Source organism: Euphorbia lathyris, chromosome 10 (assembly GCF_963576675.1).
Source record: "Euphorbia lathyris chromosome 10, ddEupLath1.1, whole genome shotgun sequence".
Taxonomy (NCBI): Eukaryota; Viridiplantae; Streptophyta; class Magnoliopsida; order Malpighiales; family Euphorbiaceae; genus Euphorbia; species Euphorbia lathyris.
This window is the reverse complement of record NC_088919.1, coordinates 39,198,654-39,215,617: the sequence shown is the minus strand read 5'-3', so window position 1 is coordinate 39,215,617 and position 16,964 is coordinate 39,198,654. Positions and strand designations below refer to the sequence as shown.

Here is a 16,964-nt window from a genome sequence, read left to right as displayed (position 1 = left end):
AAAATATGAGTTAAAAATTGATGATTTGACATGTTGACTGGGTTGATCGGTCATTTTTACCTGGTGTACACTTTAGTGAGAGGTCACAAGAAGATCAGGGGCGGAACCAGTGGGGATTGGGGGGACTCCAGCCCCGGCCGGCCGCTCGAGAATTGAGAAAAAAAAAATTTTAGTAATGGTATCTCGTAATATTTTGGAGAGAATTATATGGGTAAATAATTATAAGGTCCTTATGTTTTTACTTACACGCTAGTAAGTCCATCATATTATTATAAGGTCCTTAAGTTTTATCTTAATAAATTATTTAGTCCTTCCATTTGTTTTTGTAAATGAAAGTCTAAAATTGCCCATAGTTATATACATAAAAAAAACTATCTTTTAGTTTCAAATTTAATCTAATTAATTTTAATGAAGTTTTTGAACTACATATGTATCGAAATTAATTACATTTGAAAAAATATATTATTAATTTTCTTAAATTGTAATTATTTTTTTCTTTATTTTTTAATATAATATCTTTAAACTAACATTAAATATTATTATAAATTTTTTAAAAATCATATATTTTTCTTCATTGGTAAAATTTATTAAAATTGTAAAAATTTTAATAATTTTTGAAATATTTTTCATTCATTTTTTTAGTCAACAAATTTTACGTTATTAAATTAAAATTAATAAATCAGTTACTTTATATTGGAGAGATTGTGTTTATGTAGTAAAAATGAGAAAAAAATATAAAATATAAAAATAGATGTTTTATCATTAAAACATAAAGTAAAGGGTAATTTTGATATTTTAAAATTTATTTAGCATAGTTTGACCATTGACTCAAGCATAAGGACTAAGGAGTTAACAAAAACAAAAACTGGAGGACTATATAATTATTTCTAAAAACACAAGGACTAAGTAGTGTATTAGGTAAAAACACAGGGACTTTATAATTATTTACCCGAATTATATTGACTTTATGTATTATTATGTCAATGTTTAAAGGTAGATGAGATGGTTAAGGATGCTTGCTTTTATTTGAGAGGTCCTGTGTTTGATAGTAACATTTTTACAATTTTAATGCGTTGAAGGCTAAAAAAATTTTGCCCAGCCCTAACGGGCTGAACTTTGAATTTTTTTTATTGATACGTTTGAGCCCCGGGTCATTCGGGGTCCTGGTTCCGCCACTGCAGAAGGTTGTACACTTTAGTGTGAAATTTTTTTGATTGTACACCAAAGTATGAAAACAGATAAAAGTTGTACATCACGTATGTAATTACCCCCAAATCTGCCATTCATTCAAAACGTTGAGATAAAATGTTTTATCCCAAAAAAATTGAGAGGGAAAACGGCGTCGTTGCCGCTGCCAAATATTAAAAAAAAAAATGGGAATCATATTGGAGCTCACGCCATTTTCTTCAAAAGAACAGAAACGAGAGAGAGAGAGCAGAGGAGGAGCGCCGCCACCGAGCACCACCACTAGGGAGCGCCGCCATTTTCGTTATTAATTATATAAAATAAATCAGATCAGAACCCTAAAAATACAGCCACCATATCGTTTCGTTTGTTCTCTTCTCTTCTCTCCTCAATCTCTCAAACTTCTTCCGCCCGCCTCCTCCATTGCTCTTCTCCCTCACCGCCTCTCTTCCACTTCTCCATTGGTTTTCTCACTGCCGGCGCCGTCAACCATCATCGTGCCGCCATCATCTCGTCGTCGGAGGCCCTTCGTTGTTACTTGCTTCGACTCACCGTGATAGGTACGCACCAAAAACTTTAATGGATTTACATTGCCATGCCTAGTCTCGAGTTGGGTTCAAAAAAATTATGGGTATATGGATATTTTCAAGTTCATTAGATAAAACAGTTTATCCAATAAGTAAAATTGTATGACTAGTGTAGCATATAGACCTAGGCGTGAAAATCTGATAGTCCAAGTTGTCTGAGATGCAAATGATCTGATAGGTAAAGATTTCTGGATAATTTTGAATATATTATTAGCAATATGTGCCACTTAATAATGAGGAAAAGCCTTGATATGGTACAAATACTTTTTGGGATCACAAGTCTTGATTAAAACAAGTTAATTAAGTTAATTAATTGTATTTTAAAAGAGTACTGGTTTAATTAATTGACAGATTAGCATATTGGAAAGCTGCAAACCATAAAATGAAGGCATATATATGTATGATATGAGTTGAAGCAGTAGTTGTTGCTGAGCAAAATCTCTATGCAAATTGAGTGAAGAAAGTGGTCCTTAGTCTGTAGGATGCTTTAAAGAAGCTACATACATCTATTATATATATAGCTGCTATCTAATCTAATCGATCAAAAAACTTCACCACATCTTTACAACCCCATTTGACTATGACATTTCTATTTCTATTTCAATTCTTTTCTATTATTAATCTTTTTATGTTTATTTCTTAACGGGTAAGTGTACCCGCGGGTACCCGCGAAGTAAATGGGACGGGTATGGGATGTACAAATGATACCCATTAGGGTAATGGGACGGGTACGGGTAGTTCCTAGATAAACGGGTAAGGGTATGGGAAGGGCACTACCCGCGGGTACCCTACCCGTTGCCATCCCTAACCACCACGCATTTCTCCACCGCCATTTTTTCCGTATGTCAATCTTTTCTTTTCTGTCTCTAATATCTTAATTCTCTTTAATTTACTATCCTTTAGGTTATGACTTCAAGTTGGGCTGCATCTTTTTCCTTTGCTTGTCGGTTTCACAGTTTAACTTGTGAAGAGAATTTGGTAGATGACTAAAAGCAAGTGGTCTTATACATACGTTATTTCTGTAATATAGAGAACCTATAGAGATGCTTATTGAAAGGAGGTTGCACATACTAGATTTAATAGTGCTTTTGGATGAATAGGAATCCATGGATGTTGCTGAAAGGAATTGTAGTTTTGCTCCTGATCAAAGCTCTATTAGATAGGTCTGTGAATAGAATAGAGCCTGTAATTTGTGTCTGAAATGCTAATTTAGATGGCAGAACAACTTAAAGAAAGCATGTATATAGTTTTTGACTGCTACTTAGTATCGGTAATAGGTGGTCCGGGAGTTTCTGCGCTTGAAATTTTTTTTATCATTTCCCAGGCAGCAATCCACGAGCCCTTACCACTATGGACAAAGAAATATTATTTACTAACAATTTATGATAAATTTTATATTTTTTTATTGTTTATTTGTTAAAAATATATTTTTTCTATCTACAGGAGTTCTGCCACTGCCTTACCTTGTTAAGATAACATCCTCGTAAAGAAGGTTGTACAGTAGGCTGTTGACCATGGCATGCAATTCCTCAAGCTGCCAGTCCAATTGTTACAAAATCGAAGACGAACAACCTCAACTCTTGCTACATCCAACTAATTCTACTATCAATAAACACCAGAATTTGTGCATCAAATGCAAGGTTAATCAGCCCATTTCTAGTGACTCTGTTGGTGGTGCTGATGATGTGCGTTTCTGTCCCGACTGCTTTAGGAATAATCTATATGGCAAGTTCAGGCTTGCAGTTACTTCTCATGCCATGATTACTCCTTCCGATAATGTCCTTGTTGCTTTCTCTGGCGGCCCTGCTTCCAGGTTTCTCTCCCTTCCTATCATCCTATGTGTATATCTATTTGATTGTGTTTATTTTGATTCTCACTTGTGCTCGTGCTTTTGCCTTATTTGCTGATTCTGCTGCAATCATTATGATACTCCAAAGGTCATTGAATTGTGCGGAGAAGTAGAGGCTGCTTGTTTTATTGGAAATTCTTGTTGGAATTTTTCTTTTAGAGGGATTTTTTTGATGGGTGGTCTTCATGTTCAGTTCTTTGACAGTTGCAATGTTTTTTCAGGGTTGTTTTGCAGTTTGTACATGAAATGCAACATAGATCGCAGAAGAATTTTGATGCCAGTAAAGATAGGTCGTTGCCAGTGTTTGGTGTTGGAGTGGCATTTATTGACGAAAGTGCAGTCTACCATGTTCCTTCTGAGAAAGTTAATAATGCAGTTAGAGAGATGAAATTGGATGTGTCAACTCTAGCACCACCAACAAAGCAGTTACATATTGTTCCAATTGAAAATATGTATAATTCAGATTCAACTGATGGGAAATATAAATTGATTGAGTTGCTAAATGATGTGAACGATGCCACTGGGAAAGAAGATCTTTTGTGTCATCTGCGAATGTTTGCATTGCAAAAGGTTTGACCAATTTTTTCATATTTCTTTTCACCGGAAATATTAAATGAAGTATGAAACCGCTGATGCTGGATTCTTTATGGTAATCATCTAGGTTGCTTTTGAAAATGGATACAACAGACTTGTTTTAGGAACATGCACGTCAAGGATTGCTTGCCATGTACTTGCAGCAACATTGAAGGTTTGTCTTCCACTATTCTTTTAAAGACATTGTTGATTGATGCAGTCTATAACATTTCATTTCACTGGTGAGTTTAAGCAAAGCAACTATGCAAAATAACATTTATTATATGTTTTTAATTCACAATTGAGATCAAGAGATGACTCTAATTTTATGGAAACAATTTTATACAAAAACTATTTGTGGAAGCACTCGGAAGTGCTCTAAACCTTGTTATATTGAGGTCATTTGTATTTGGAGTATTAAAGACTTGCTATGCAGAGAAAAATGAACTAAGGATTTCCAATTTGTGGAACATTACAATACTCTCAACTATGAATAGCACTGTGGTGTTTTTTTTTTTGGTCAAAACCACATTTGAGTTTAAAACAATCAGATTGTATGCGAGTGCGTGGCAACCAACTAAATGGTCCTTTAGTAGTAGAGGAATACCATTCCTCTTAAGTCCTTGTTTTTCTTCATCACAATCATTGACAAACAAACTCTTAAATTTAATTACTTCAAAGTATGTAAAATTTAATGAATTAAATTTGAACTATGTGAAACAATCTGAGAAGAAATTCATTTCCTCAACTCATTCCTGTTTTTTAAAATTAATTTCCCATAGACATAATTTAGTGCCATATAATTTGCACATAAATAAAAGCTACATGGCATCTTGTTCTTCGATTTTTATCCGAATAGGAGTAAAGAATTAGATTATTCTGGCATTGTAGGCTTGACCATCCTAAAACTATGTAAGGCTTGCTAATTTCCTCAGTGGTACAAACTTTTGGATGGACAAAATATTCAGTCTCGGAGATATTATCTTTTAACATGCTAAGATAGACAGATCTTAGCCAGTAAAGAAATTTATTTTCATGCTAACTTTTTTTTATAACAGGGTCAAGGATACTCTTTGTCAGCAGATATACAGTATGTTGATGCCAGGTGGCAGATCCCAGTGGTGCTTCCACTCCGTGACTGCACTGCACAAGAGCTGAACTTGTTTTGCCGTCTTAATGGGTTAGAGTTTCATACTCTTGGTTATCTTCTTATTGAGCGTTTTTCTAGTTTGGTATGCATACATATAATGCATTTTATAAATATATTATTTATTGCTAATTGATAGTAGTGATTGTATCTTGGCAGGGCAGTCTAAAGACTGTGCAGTTAATTGATAACCCTCTCTCCAGTATCAATGGTTTAGTGTCTTCATTTGTGACTCTATTGCAGGTATCGACATTGTCAGAGATAATATATGAAAGCTATTTTTGCGCTTTATCTATCAGCTTTAGCTTTTAGGTTGATTGATTGCTTGACATGGTATCAGAGAGCCTCTTAGATCAAGTGGTCGAGGGTTCAAAACTTTTTAATACTACATTTATTAATGGATTTTCAAGACATGGTAGGATGTACACGTTTTAAGTCCAAGCGGCATTTGCATGTGGGAGTGTGTTAGAGATAATATATGAAAGCTATTTTTGAGCCCTACCTATCAGCTTAAGCTTTCAAGTTGTTTGGTTGCTTATCTCAAAAGAAAAATCTTGTTATTGATAGGCTTCAATGTGCATTTTGCTTGGGGATTTTCGTCTTATTAAATTCCGAGCAGATTCTGCCTGCTTTCTTGCACAAGCTCAAAACGAGAATGGGAACTTTTGTTCTTCAGTTTACTGTTTTCAAAGGGAAAATAAACTCTTGCTTGACAATTCTCTTTTGCAATATTATACTATTTTTGGAAAAGTAACATTAATTGGCAAGTCATTGCAGGAAGAAAATCCATCTCGAGAGTGCACAATTGTAAGAACAGCTGGAAAGCTTAGTCCCTTTCATTTCAATAGGATCCCTGAAATCAATGATTGCAATGTCCCTTTAGCTACTCGGAGGCGCCAAAAGAGATACAATATCAAGCCTACAGAAGCTATTTCCTCGGAGTCATTCTGTCCTCTCTGCAATAGCCCTCTTGACAATTCTGAATTATTAAGCTTGAGCAGTGTCAGGAGTCACCAAAGTTCAAGTTCAAGTTTTCCTACTGCCTGTTGTTCAAGCTGTCGCTTTCAGATACTTCCCAAGGATCCTTCTTTGGTGGAGCACTTTTATTCATGTTTGCCCCAACAATTGATCACTCGGGCAAAGCAAGGCGAGTCTGGCAATTCGAGTTTGTTGAGGTGAGAAATTTTGATTGATCAATAATACTTGGTTATCTGCTTCATTGTGGGGGTAGCTTGGATCAGTTGATACCTCCGTTGGAATTTCTAAACCCATGAGCAGCAAAACATGTTGTTTAATGTTGTTTAGTTTCGTAACCAGAGAATGGACATGTTATACATTTCCGATACTTCGATCTTGCAGGGATCAAATTCAGGATTGCCTGCTTTCGGACTCTGAAGACGAAACTTGAATTCATATGGCATTATTTCAGGAATTTATTTTTTCTTTTTCTCTGGCATCACTCATTATTTGGAATTGGCTCCTCGTGAAGGTGACTGCTCTGGCTTGCTGGATATTTTTGTTCTACCTAAAACCACTTAATTAGTGGTCACAAATTTTTTTTTTTTTAATATAGGTATTGATGTGACAAGCCTTATTTAGTTGCAGATCGATGATAAAATCTAACAAGTCCTACATCTTTTCACACAACATGATCAAGTGAAAGATGAATGCCCAAAATATTATTTCAGTGGTGAAAGTGAAGTTATTGCAACACCCATAGGGTAGGATGGCAAACGGAGCGGGGATTATCCGTTTTCGATGGGGGTTCGCCAGAGATGGGTCCTCTCCCCCATCCCACCCACGGGGATCCTCAGCTCATGTATTTTTACGGATTTTTAAAATGTGCATTTTTATATTTGGACTATTTTTTTTATATTGGTAGATTGATGTATTACTTATAAATTATGATTGTATTTTTTTCCATATCAAGTATGTTAAGATTATTTTTGACTAATTATATGATACGGAAAATATTATTTAGAAGTGAAATGGAGAATAAGGATACTCACGTAATGGGATGAAGTGGTCGTTAATAGAATATAGATGGAGGTTGCTTTAGTTCTCCCGGGCAGACCTGAGCAGGGTCTGAATGTCATAGTTCTCTGTGAAGTGACGAAAAGGAATTCAGTAAGGGGTATGACAGTAGTCTGCCTCTTTTTCGGGATTTTATATTTTTCTCATTTTATGGGATGAGCATTTCTAAACATGAATGGGTAAGCAGCTCCCATCCTCACCCTGGCTTATTTGCACAGAGAAATTGAGGAAAAAGTGCGGAAATAAAATATTTTCCTAATATTGTTTTTTCCAATGGTAATTCATTATTATTTGTTTCTTCCTGATTATGCAAATGTTATAAACTTCTACTTCTATTATGATTGTTATTAACAGTTAATAATATATTATAACCAACATCTTATATTAGAACACTGCAATAAATTATACTCTCTCTCAATAATAGACATACATTTCACTTCTTGATGTTACAGAAAGTAATCATTTTCTTGTTTAAAAATAAAGAGGTTTAGCTGTTAAAAATCAATACAACACATTCATTATGAATTTTCTTATTTCATTACATTACATTGCAATAAATCAAACTAACAAGTACACCTAAAAATTTACAGCTCGGACTTGATCAAAACGGAAGGATGAACTATACACATAAAATACATCTCTGATAACTGAAATATCCTACATTATGCTCATTAGTATGAAGGCCTCAGTCTTCTTCATCAGATTGCGAATCTCGAATTCGTCTTGCTGGCCCCTGAAAGCTACCATTTGGTTGTCTTTGCCCTGGGTGAATAAGATCCTGAGCCATATTGTGCACTGCACAGAAAAAAAGAATATAAGTTGCGGAAGAAGAAATGTGCAGAAATAGATCTTAACATGTCATGTGAATAGGTGATATTTAGTTTGGATGCAGGAAGTAGCAATTTAATGCAGTGAATATGTAAACAAAGCTGGTAGTTCCAAATTCATACCTGAGGCCAGAACTTTTAGAAAAATTGCCTTTGCAAATCTGAATTCCGCTTGATGTGAACTAACAAATTTCTCCTGCATTCAACAAGTCATGATACTACCTGAATTATAATTTGAACTCCAAAATCTAATGCGACATATATCCATGTAACTAGTTATAAATTTTCAAACATTGGAAAACATGTCGCATCTCTTCAAGCCGAAACCTTTGCATCCCCAGTTGCATGCCTTGTTGTCGCATCCCCAATTACCATGAACAGCAATTGGTCATAACATGTAATGCAATGATTAGACAATATTTACCGCTTCAAAGTTCAGAAGCTCCAGGATTTGATCAAATCTTGCTTGATGTCTCAATAAGAATGGGCGAAGTTTGTTCATATACAACTGCCTGGTTCCCTGTTATACAGTTAGCAGTCATCAAATGCAATTCAGCCTCTGTCATGAGAATCCTTGAAAACTCAATGCATAAGGACAAACAAAAGAAAAAAGAAACAAATCCAGAAAGGAAAAGCTTACATTGAGTGACGGAAGTTGTAGCCAAACAAGAAATGCTAACTTCACATGATAGTATAAAGGAAGCCTAATGAAACAAAGAAATTAAGCTTCTTTAGAGCTAATTTCACCGTGAACACCCCAACAGAATAGGGAATTATAAACAGAACTGTTTCACACAGAAAAGGAAGACAACTAGTAACAGTAATAGATTGTCAAACGACTCTGGTGCTTCAATTTTCTCATTGCACTGGCAAAAATAAACCATGACCCAAAAAATAAGAAATTCAACCATCTCAGCCACAGAATTCCATGGAATTTAAGAAGCATGCAAGAAAACCATGGCGGCAAGTCCAATCTGGTAAAAAGGAGGTGGTTTTAGAAACAGGAAAGGAGGTTTAGAAGATGGTCACATGCAGTTTTAAAAACAATTTGGTGTAGAAGGAGCACCTGATCCAATTAATCAATAGGGATTACAAGAGAGAAAGCACACCCAATTAATTACTATTCTTTAGAGACAGTCACCTTACCCAGTATAAAGATCTAAACTCTCCTAGTTTGCCCCTTCCTGCCTATAAATTATCAACAAGCTGTCTAAATATTTTGTTTTCTTGAACATCTTCCATTTCATCAAAGACAATGTTGCAAAATTTAGTAACAGCAAAATAGCAAAAATGGATCTTTCTTTTACCTCTCAACCTTCTTTAGTACATCTAAAAATTACAGATATCAAAGTAAAAATAAACTAGGGCTAAAACACTTAAATGAGATTTCATAATTTAGTAAACAATATTCAGACAATAGAATATAAGCACCACAATTCAGAACAACAGATGGCATAACTGCACACGCAGACAATTTTTCACAATTGAAAATGATGCGAGATTAATCACTAGATCTGTTGGCTAAGGGATAGGAGAAATTCATCTCAATTATAAGAAAAGAGTAGTAGGCCTACAACATACCATGAAAGAGTTTTATCTGCAAAGACTTCTGCAACACTGAAAGTTCCATAAACTGCAAATGAAATGAGCTCATTATGAAGTGTACAAGGCCGGTAGAAACACAATTAACACCATTTATTTATATAGAGGGCATCTGGCATACCACCTTTCCCCCCATCATTCCCTCCAACAAAAAGAGACATCAAAACACATAATAAGAACTTCAAAAACTCTGAATGTAGAACCATTCTTAAGCCTTCAAATCTTTTACAACTTGTCAAATACTAATTGTGATTAAACCGCAGCTCAGTTGAGTAGCTCAAAACACAATATGGGATGCGCAACATAATTGCACAAAAGAATTTATTCCATCAGCATTGATTATAAAAATAACATATTTTTTTTTTGCAGACAAGTTGGCAGATTAAAGAAGAGATAGAAATATTAACTTCAAAGATGAATTGAAAATTCAAAATCATTCCAGCAGTGATTCAATTGCAATTTGCAAGTAGAAAAAGATAAACTCTAACCTGCCCAATAAAGAAGCCATCTTCGTTGTTCAGCTTCATCTTTCGTCTCAATGGCCTTGAATGTCGAATAAACAGGTACAATGATTCCCACAGTACAGCTGGACAGGATATGTAAATTAGCTATGCAGACCATGAACATATAAGATACAACATTATATAACTTCGAGGTTTCCTGCCCTGGAGTCACCATATGAAATGGAGTGTGTGTTTTAATCATATAGATTCAGATTATTGCCAACACTAATTTCTCCACCAGTCTTAAAAGACAATCTCACACCATGAAGGTTTTTGGACAACCAACTACTCCAAAAGAAATAAGAAGATGCACAATCATATAACATTTATAGTCAAATAAAAAAACAATAAGTGGAACAAATTCCGCTCTTTGAATCCAAATTCCAAACCCTTGTAATAGTAACCAACCCCTAAAAAGAGAAAAAAGAAATTGAAAGAAGAAAAGGATCAGAGCCTACCATGCTGTACGGACGACGACATTAGAATTAAGCGGGTAAAGAAGCATTTGCAACCCAACCTATATACAGAACAGAAGCGCCATACGAAACAATTGCACATCAAAACCAAATTATAGTTTAACGAAATACGAAGAGATAAAAAAATCTAAAAATAATAATAGCAAAAGAAAGATGAAACTTGAGAATTGTGGAAAATTTTTAAGCGCGCTCACCTCGCCTGGAAAAGCCATGAAAGCCAAAATCTATTTCTGCAAGGAGGAAGAACTGTAAAATGCTGCGAACTAATAAATCGCGGAATAACATTTCAAAAAAAAAATAAATAAATCGCGGAATAACGGTTTTTTTTATATAGAGTAGATACTATAAATATTTCGTAATATCTCATCTGACAAGCATGGTTTCGTGGTGTAGTTGGTTATCACATCAGTCTAACACACTGAAGGTCCCCAGTTCGAGCCTGGGCGAAGCCATTTTTTCTATTTTTGGGTTTTGGTTCTCTTTTTGGCGGTCAGTTATTCAATATTCCACGTTTTTGGTTTTGGTTCTCTTTTCCGCAGGCAGTTATTTAATATATATATATACAAACCTCCAATTGATTAATTAGACCTAATGCTTTTTTTTGGGGGGTAAAATTTAGACCTAATGCTTTTCTTTGGGTAAAATTTAGACCTAATGCTAAAAGAATAAATAAAAGGTAACTTTTTTTTTTGAAAAATAAATAAAAGGTAACTGGAATATGTATACCTGAAAAAATGAAATTCCAAAGATTATGTTTAAGCCTAAAAAAAAACCCTTCACAAAATAAAATAATTGGCTTCGCCCGGGCTCGAACCGGGGACCTTCAGTGTGTTAGACTGACGTGATAACCAACTACACCACGAAACCATGCTTATTTAAAGATAAATTACTAACGAGTATATATCATTTATTTAATATAAGAAAACCTTTATACCACAATATATTGATTAGCACCATTATTTGAATTCAATTATAATTCTCCCATAATTTACAATTTCTTCAACAAAACTCCATTTTCTAAAGAAAATTGTTGGATAATTTCTTCCAAATAATGGATTTCATGAGGAATTCCTCCAAAATCCATGAAAATAAAAATTTCTAAAAATGAAAGCGTTGAGGAAAGTCCCCCATCTAATTTATAGCTTTCACTTGATGAGGACATATCAATGGATTTCATTGCTCATTAACATAACAAAGTCATAATAAAGCAATAATTCTATCTCTACCGTTGTTGATTGCTTTCCCAAACTGGTTCATTAGTAGCTCCTGTGTCGGCGAAATGACAGATTGAATTAAAGCCTTGATTGATTGACCAACAATTTGGAAGAGGAATATACCAGCCTTGCGTCTTCTGCACAAAACAATCAACAAGCATTATATAAAACAAGGACCTGAAAATCTTTCTGAAACTGTAAAGATTCAGGTCACATGTGAATTAAACACTAAATTGTATATATATTCATATTAGTTGTGTTCGTATTAGTATTCGCCTACGATCATCACATGCATATCCACCATTTTCAGACTTGACTGGTAGAGAATATGCTAATGGGAATGAAGATTAATTTGGGAATTAGAGGGACACAGGGTTTGGAGCGTGGTATAAATTAGTTACAGGAGAGAGAGAGAGTTTAGTTAGTATCTCTAGGTGCATTATGAGAAGGAAAAGGGAGGGAGAATTCTGTTTGTCAGGCTCTTTTACCTAGCGAGGCTCTAATCGATGAGTAGAGAGCGAACCAGAGGTTCTTTCTTTCTTATTTTCTTGTTTGTAATTGTTTCATCTGTCCTAATCTTTTCCTTTAATTGAGAAAGTCATATACTGTACATATAGTATTTCTTCAATTTGTTTTGAGTTACGTTATGAAAGCAGTGAGGAGAATATTCATTTCGTGAGCAGACCTGTAATCGACGACAAACTAAATGCTGAAGGCACATTGGTCTCCGCCTCAACAGCACTTTTGGCTACTGCAATTCCAACAGCCACACTCTGCATAATATCTAAGCCTGAACAAAGAGAAGCAAGCGTTCCACCAACCAAGCAGTCACCAGCTCCTGTAAGCCTCACCACTGATGCAGGAACGGCAGGGAAATGTACAGCAAAAATATGAGAACTCCCCTTTATCCATACACCACTGGATAAATTACTTGAAGGACAGCTTGATGCTATGGTATCATATAACTGTCCACTAAATCCGCGTCTTTTTGCTCTTTCCAGACTCATTCTTGTAATGCTTGGCTCTTTAGAGCATAAAAACACCCCGTCCGCACCAAGAGTTGCAACAACTGTCTCAATACCTTTCTCTAGCAAAACCAAGATGGCAGGTTTTAAAATTTCAAATAAAGACTCTGTTGAACAATGTTTGTCGCCTTTCCTTTTGATTGGATGAAATATAGTTGCTCCAGACAAAGCATTTGCCATAGCAATAAGCTCATCTTCATTGGGTGAAACGAAAGTTACCTATAGCAATCTCAACATCAGATGGGATACAAAATGGATGAACAAAGCTATTTTCCAGTTCATCTAACTAATTATTCTGATGGAAAGTATTAAATATCAGTTTGAGCATCAAACAGAAATAATATACTAAAAGAAAAGACAATTCCACCATTGCAAAACGAATTAAGAGGACAATATGATGTAAGATAAAGATCGATATGATTTTGCTAAGTCACATATTTTATTACCATGTAAACTGAAGACAGAAATGTTGCACATGCTTAATTCTGATACATCATAATTATCAAGTAACAATAAAAGAATATTATAATAAAATTACAAAGCTGTAATTTCCTCTCTAATTTCTGACATACTTGACAAGTTGACATGATGATATTAAGACTTAATTCAAATGAATATATATACACACACACATAACATTAATATCCGAACAAGTAAAACAAAATAACCATCTTAAAAAGAGCACTCTTCGTTTCCTTAATAATTGGTTCTGAGGCGTGTGAGGAAAAGAACACTCACATTGTTGACAATTGAAGCAATTCTAGCGGATTTTGCAACTGAAACAGGCTCAAACCAAACTGGGATGTTGTATTTTCTTGCAACTGAGTAAAAAGCGGAAGATAATTACCAAAAAGAACACAGAGAGAGAGAGAGAGAGAGAGAGAGAGAGAGAAAGAAAAGGGTTGAGATGACAAGAGGTGAAAAAGGCTGGAGGGAGAGATTGTGACTAGCATCAAGTTCAAAAATCTGAATACACTATAGCGAAACATGCACACACATGAGAGCAAGCGATAAAAAGATATGTTGCAAGTACCTTGACAAGAAGCTTCTAGAGCATGAAGACTAAGATTTGCGTCAACCAACAATACTGAAGCAGAAGAAATATTGCGCTCAAATTGCAGAATCCACTGAGGTGTTAGGAATTTTTCCTGGGACAAAGTCATCATATAAAATATTAGCATCCTGATTCCTAAAAATGGTATTATTCTCGAGACCCACAAAATTTCAATCAAATGAAGTGTGTAAGTGTAAGCATAATTTTTTCAATATTAACTTACAACTGCTTCCACATCTGCAACACCAGCTAGCACCTCTCCATGGGTGTCAAATACGTTGGTTATGACAGGAGTTCTGATATCATGGTGTTTTTTAATGCCTAAACACAAATAATTATCACGTTCTATTTGATTGCGAGGGAATAAGAACAAAAAAAATGATAAAAACTTTTGAAGATTCATTTTTCCCTTATATAAGCTAGAGGGGCCAAAATTCAAAATTTTAGTCGATGTTGATAACAATAGAAAGACAGGTCTCTCTCAAAACAGGAAACAAGAAGATAGCACAAGTTATCAACTTCAGAGATGGGGACTTTCCCTATATAAGAAAATCAATAACAATAACAATAACAATAACAATAATAAAGTTTGATCCCATAAATAGTCCTCAACAAACAAGGTGGGGGTAACACCAATTGTATAAACCAAATCCAATAAATTCCTATTTCAATGAAATAGGAAATCAACTAATTTTATATAGTCTAAATATGATCAATTAACCAAGATGATCCCACTCTCTTCCGGACCTTACTGAATCCTCTTGGAAGTCAACCCTCAAGGAAAAGATGATAAAGAACAGAGAAAGAGATAAAATAATTGTTCTAATTTTAAACATCCTTTCAAGAGTTTCACTTCCTCGTCCTCCAGGAACCATCCACATCATGATGAACCGGACACTACATCTTGGGCAGATTTGGTCATTCCTCAATCTGGCATGATTTGATATGTTGTAGAAACTATATCCTAGGAGCAACATCTATCAAAGGTTTAATAGATCCATTTGGCCTGTTAGGGCTTTAATGACCATCAGAACATGCCATCCTAGAACCTTTCCTCGACCGAGCATTAAAAAACAATTACAGCCTCATAAAGTGGCAAGCCAAGTTAGTTTTAGAAGTAAAATATGAACAATTAGGAAGCATACATTACAAACACAAAACAAAATCAAGTGCTACGAGCAAGTATAGTCCCTACAAGTAATTTTTGGTCATAATGTAGAAATTCACCTTCTGTGGATAGCCCAGAAGAATGCCAGTACTCCAAAAGCAAGTTTCCTGTTATATGTAGGAAAAAGAACTTCTCAGTTCCAAAAGAAGTTGCATCTGCTATCTAATTCTGATATGCTAAGGTAGCAGTAAACTCAACAGTGGTTCTTAGAAGGATGAGAAGTTAAACTTACTCACTTAAAAGGAATATGGAGGTAAGTAAATCATTTCTATAACCCAAACGAAATATACAGACTATTTCATTTTTAAACACAAGCATTAAGTTCACAGCTAATTAGAAACAAAAGTGACTCCACTTCCAAATAATGGAATTCCTAGCAGCTACTAACAATCTATTCAGATTAAAAAAGAAAAAAGATGTTGGTGTGATGTGATGTGATTAGATAATGTGCAACCATGGGGAAAAAAAGAAGACTAACACTGATCTTATTCTCGAAAAAGGGGGAAAAAGGAAAGGAAATTACCAGCCATATCAGTGCCTAAGGAACTTATCATGTAAGGATTAGTTCCAAGCTTAGACATGCACTCAGCAATGTTCCTAGCTACACCTCCAAGTTCATATTTGACCTGAAAACAGATAATCACATTATAAAACATTGTCTTTCTACATTTGAATGCAGCATAAGAAAACACAAGAAGTAAGCACTACTGCAGTAGAATGCTAAAAGAATCAAATCGTTCTACAGATTGATGCAACCTTAACGGCAGTTTCACTAGAATCACAAGCTTTAGTAGAGACAAATTTAGATTCAACAATCAATTATAAAAGAAGAAAGGGTGTTAAGAGAATATGTAGAGACCTTGCCAGGAGAGGTAGTTCTAGGATTTGTAGGGATTGAAGGAGTGGCATGAATATCCAATACCATGCCTCCTATAACTACTGGGTCTGCCTCCTCATGTTTTCCTTGGCCTCCTTTTACTACACCCTTCTCGCAAGCAAAAAAAGAAATTAGGGAAAAAATGTACAGCACTCGAGCATATATGGAGCAATAGCATTCCAGAAATAGAAAAGGAATGGAAAGAGATATTCGAACCGGGTAAAGATCAGAATTGACTTCAAGTGGCAACGAAAAGTGACGAGAAAGACAATCCAATCTCCTTTGCACACTGTCTTCCATACTCACTTCGCAATTTTCCCTTGATATCACCATTTGGGTATAAATTCAGCCATAGGAGAAAGAAAAAGAAAATAAGTCAATGCGCCGTTGGAGAAAATGAATGAAAAGTTTTTAAAGATACAATTTCATAATTTTAGAAAGCCCTGATGCATACCCAGCCCCTTAAAGTTGTTCATTTTATTCATTTAACTCCTCACCTCACGGGACAACCCTTTAACCTCCTAAACTCCAAAAAAATACTACTTTTAACCCCATATTTTAGACTGCCGAGATATAATGTTGTCCGTATGTATCATGCGCGTGACACGTGTGTAACGGGATATTCCCTCACATGCTCGGCGAGCAAGAATGGGTGTGCTCGGCGAGCACCTTGGGGAAATCGATTTTCCCACTTCATCAGGCACTCAGGGCATCGACCAAGCGAATTAGGACTTCTGTTCGGCGAGCAAGAGCATATGTGCTCGGCGAGCAACGACTACCTTTCTTGTATGTATTATATTGTGTAACGGCTACCTTTCTTGTTTGCTGCTGTTCTTATCTTGT

General features: G+C 35.2%; 3 protein-coding genes and 2 non-coding genes across 9 annotated transcripts; 2 read left to right on the top strand and 3 right to left on the bottom strand.

Annotated features, from left to right (window-relative positions):
- The first annotated feature begins 1,392 nt into the window (after positions 1-1,392).
- On the top strand, positions 1,393-7,284 carry LOC136209107 (cytoplasmic tRNA 2-thiolation protein 2). Of its 4 annotated transcripts, none has more exons than XR_010677399.1 (9): positions 1,393-1,745; positions 3,216-3,585; positions 3,843-4,191; positions 4,283-4,369; positions 5,253-5,374; positions 5,506-5,584; positions 6,119-6,516; positions 6,701-6,830; positions 6,947-7,284. XR_010677399.1 is itself a non-coding variant. In XM_066000486.1 (8 exons), exons 2-8 carry the CDS (start codon positions 3,287-3,289, stop codon positions 6,747-6,749), a joined length of 1,383 nt encoding a protein of 460 aa, XP_065856558.1. In that variant the 5' UTR covers positions 1,393-1,745; positions 3,216-3,286; the 3' UTR covers positions 6,750-7,284. The 4 variants fall into 4 exon arrangements, 1 of the variants encoding a protein (XP_065856558.1); XR_010677398.1 differs by having other exon boundaries at positions 6,941-7,284; XR_010677397.1 differs by having other exon boundaries at positions 6,915-7,284.
- A 585-nt stretch (positions 7,285-7,869) lies between these two features.
- Positions 7,870-11,079, bottom strand: LOC136209238 (HVA22-like protein k). The gene is made up of 8 exons (XM_066000659.1): positions 10,978-11,079; positions 10,766-10,824; positions 10,293-10,390; positions 9,784-9,835; positions 8,843-8,906; positions 8,627-8,722; positions 8,326-8,398; positions 7,870-8,170 (listed from the first exon to the last, which is right to left on the bottom strand). Exons 1-8 carry the CDS (start codon positions 10,993-10,995, stop codon positions 8,061-8,063), a joined length of 570 nt encoding a protein of 189 aa, XP_065856731.1. The 5' UTR covers positions 10,996-11,079; the 3' UTR covers positions 7,870-8,060.
- Positions 11,080-11,161: 82 nt separating this feature from the next.
- TRNAV-AAC (transfer RNA valine (anticodon AAC)) lies at positions 11,162-11,235 on the top strand. The gene has a single exon. It is a non-coding gene; the product is annotated as a tRNA-Val (tRNA).
- Positions 11,236-11,576: 341 nt separating this feature from the next.
- Positions 11,577-11,650, bottom strand: TRNAV-AAC (transfer RNA valine (anticodon AAC)). Its single transcript has one exon. It is a non-coding gene; the product is annotated as a tRNA-Val (tRNA).
- A 62-nt stretch (positions 11,651-11,712) lies between these two features.
- LOC136209236 (pseudouridine kinase) lies at positions 11,713-16,501 on the bottom strand. Of its 2 annotated transcripts, none has more exons than XM_066000657.1 (9): positions 16,338-16,501; positions 16,104-16,229; positions 15,768-15,870; positions 15,304-15,351; positions 14,300-14,397; positions 14,056-14,170; positions 13,761-13,843; positions 12,683-13,241; positions 11,713-12,134 (listed from the first exon to the last, which is right to left on the bottom strand). In XM_066000657.1, exons 1-9 carry the CDS (start codon positions 16,452-16,454, stop codon positions 12,076-12,078), a joined length of 1,308 nt encoding a protein of 435 aa, XP_065856729.1. In that variant the 5' UTR covers positions 16,455-16,501; the 3' UTR covers positions 11,713-12,075. The 2 variants fall into 2 exon arrangements, with proteins under 2 accessions (XP_065856729.1, XP_065856730.1); XM_066000658.1 differs by having other exon boundaries at positions 11,713-12,131.
- Between the last annotated feature and the right edge of the window lie 463 nt (positions 16,502-16,964).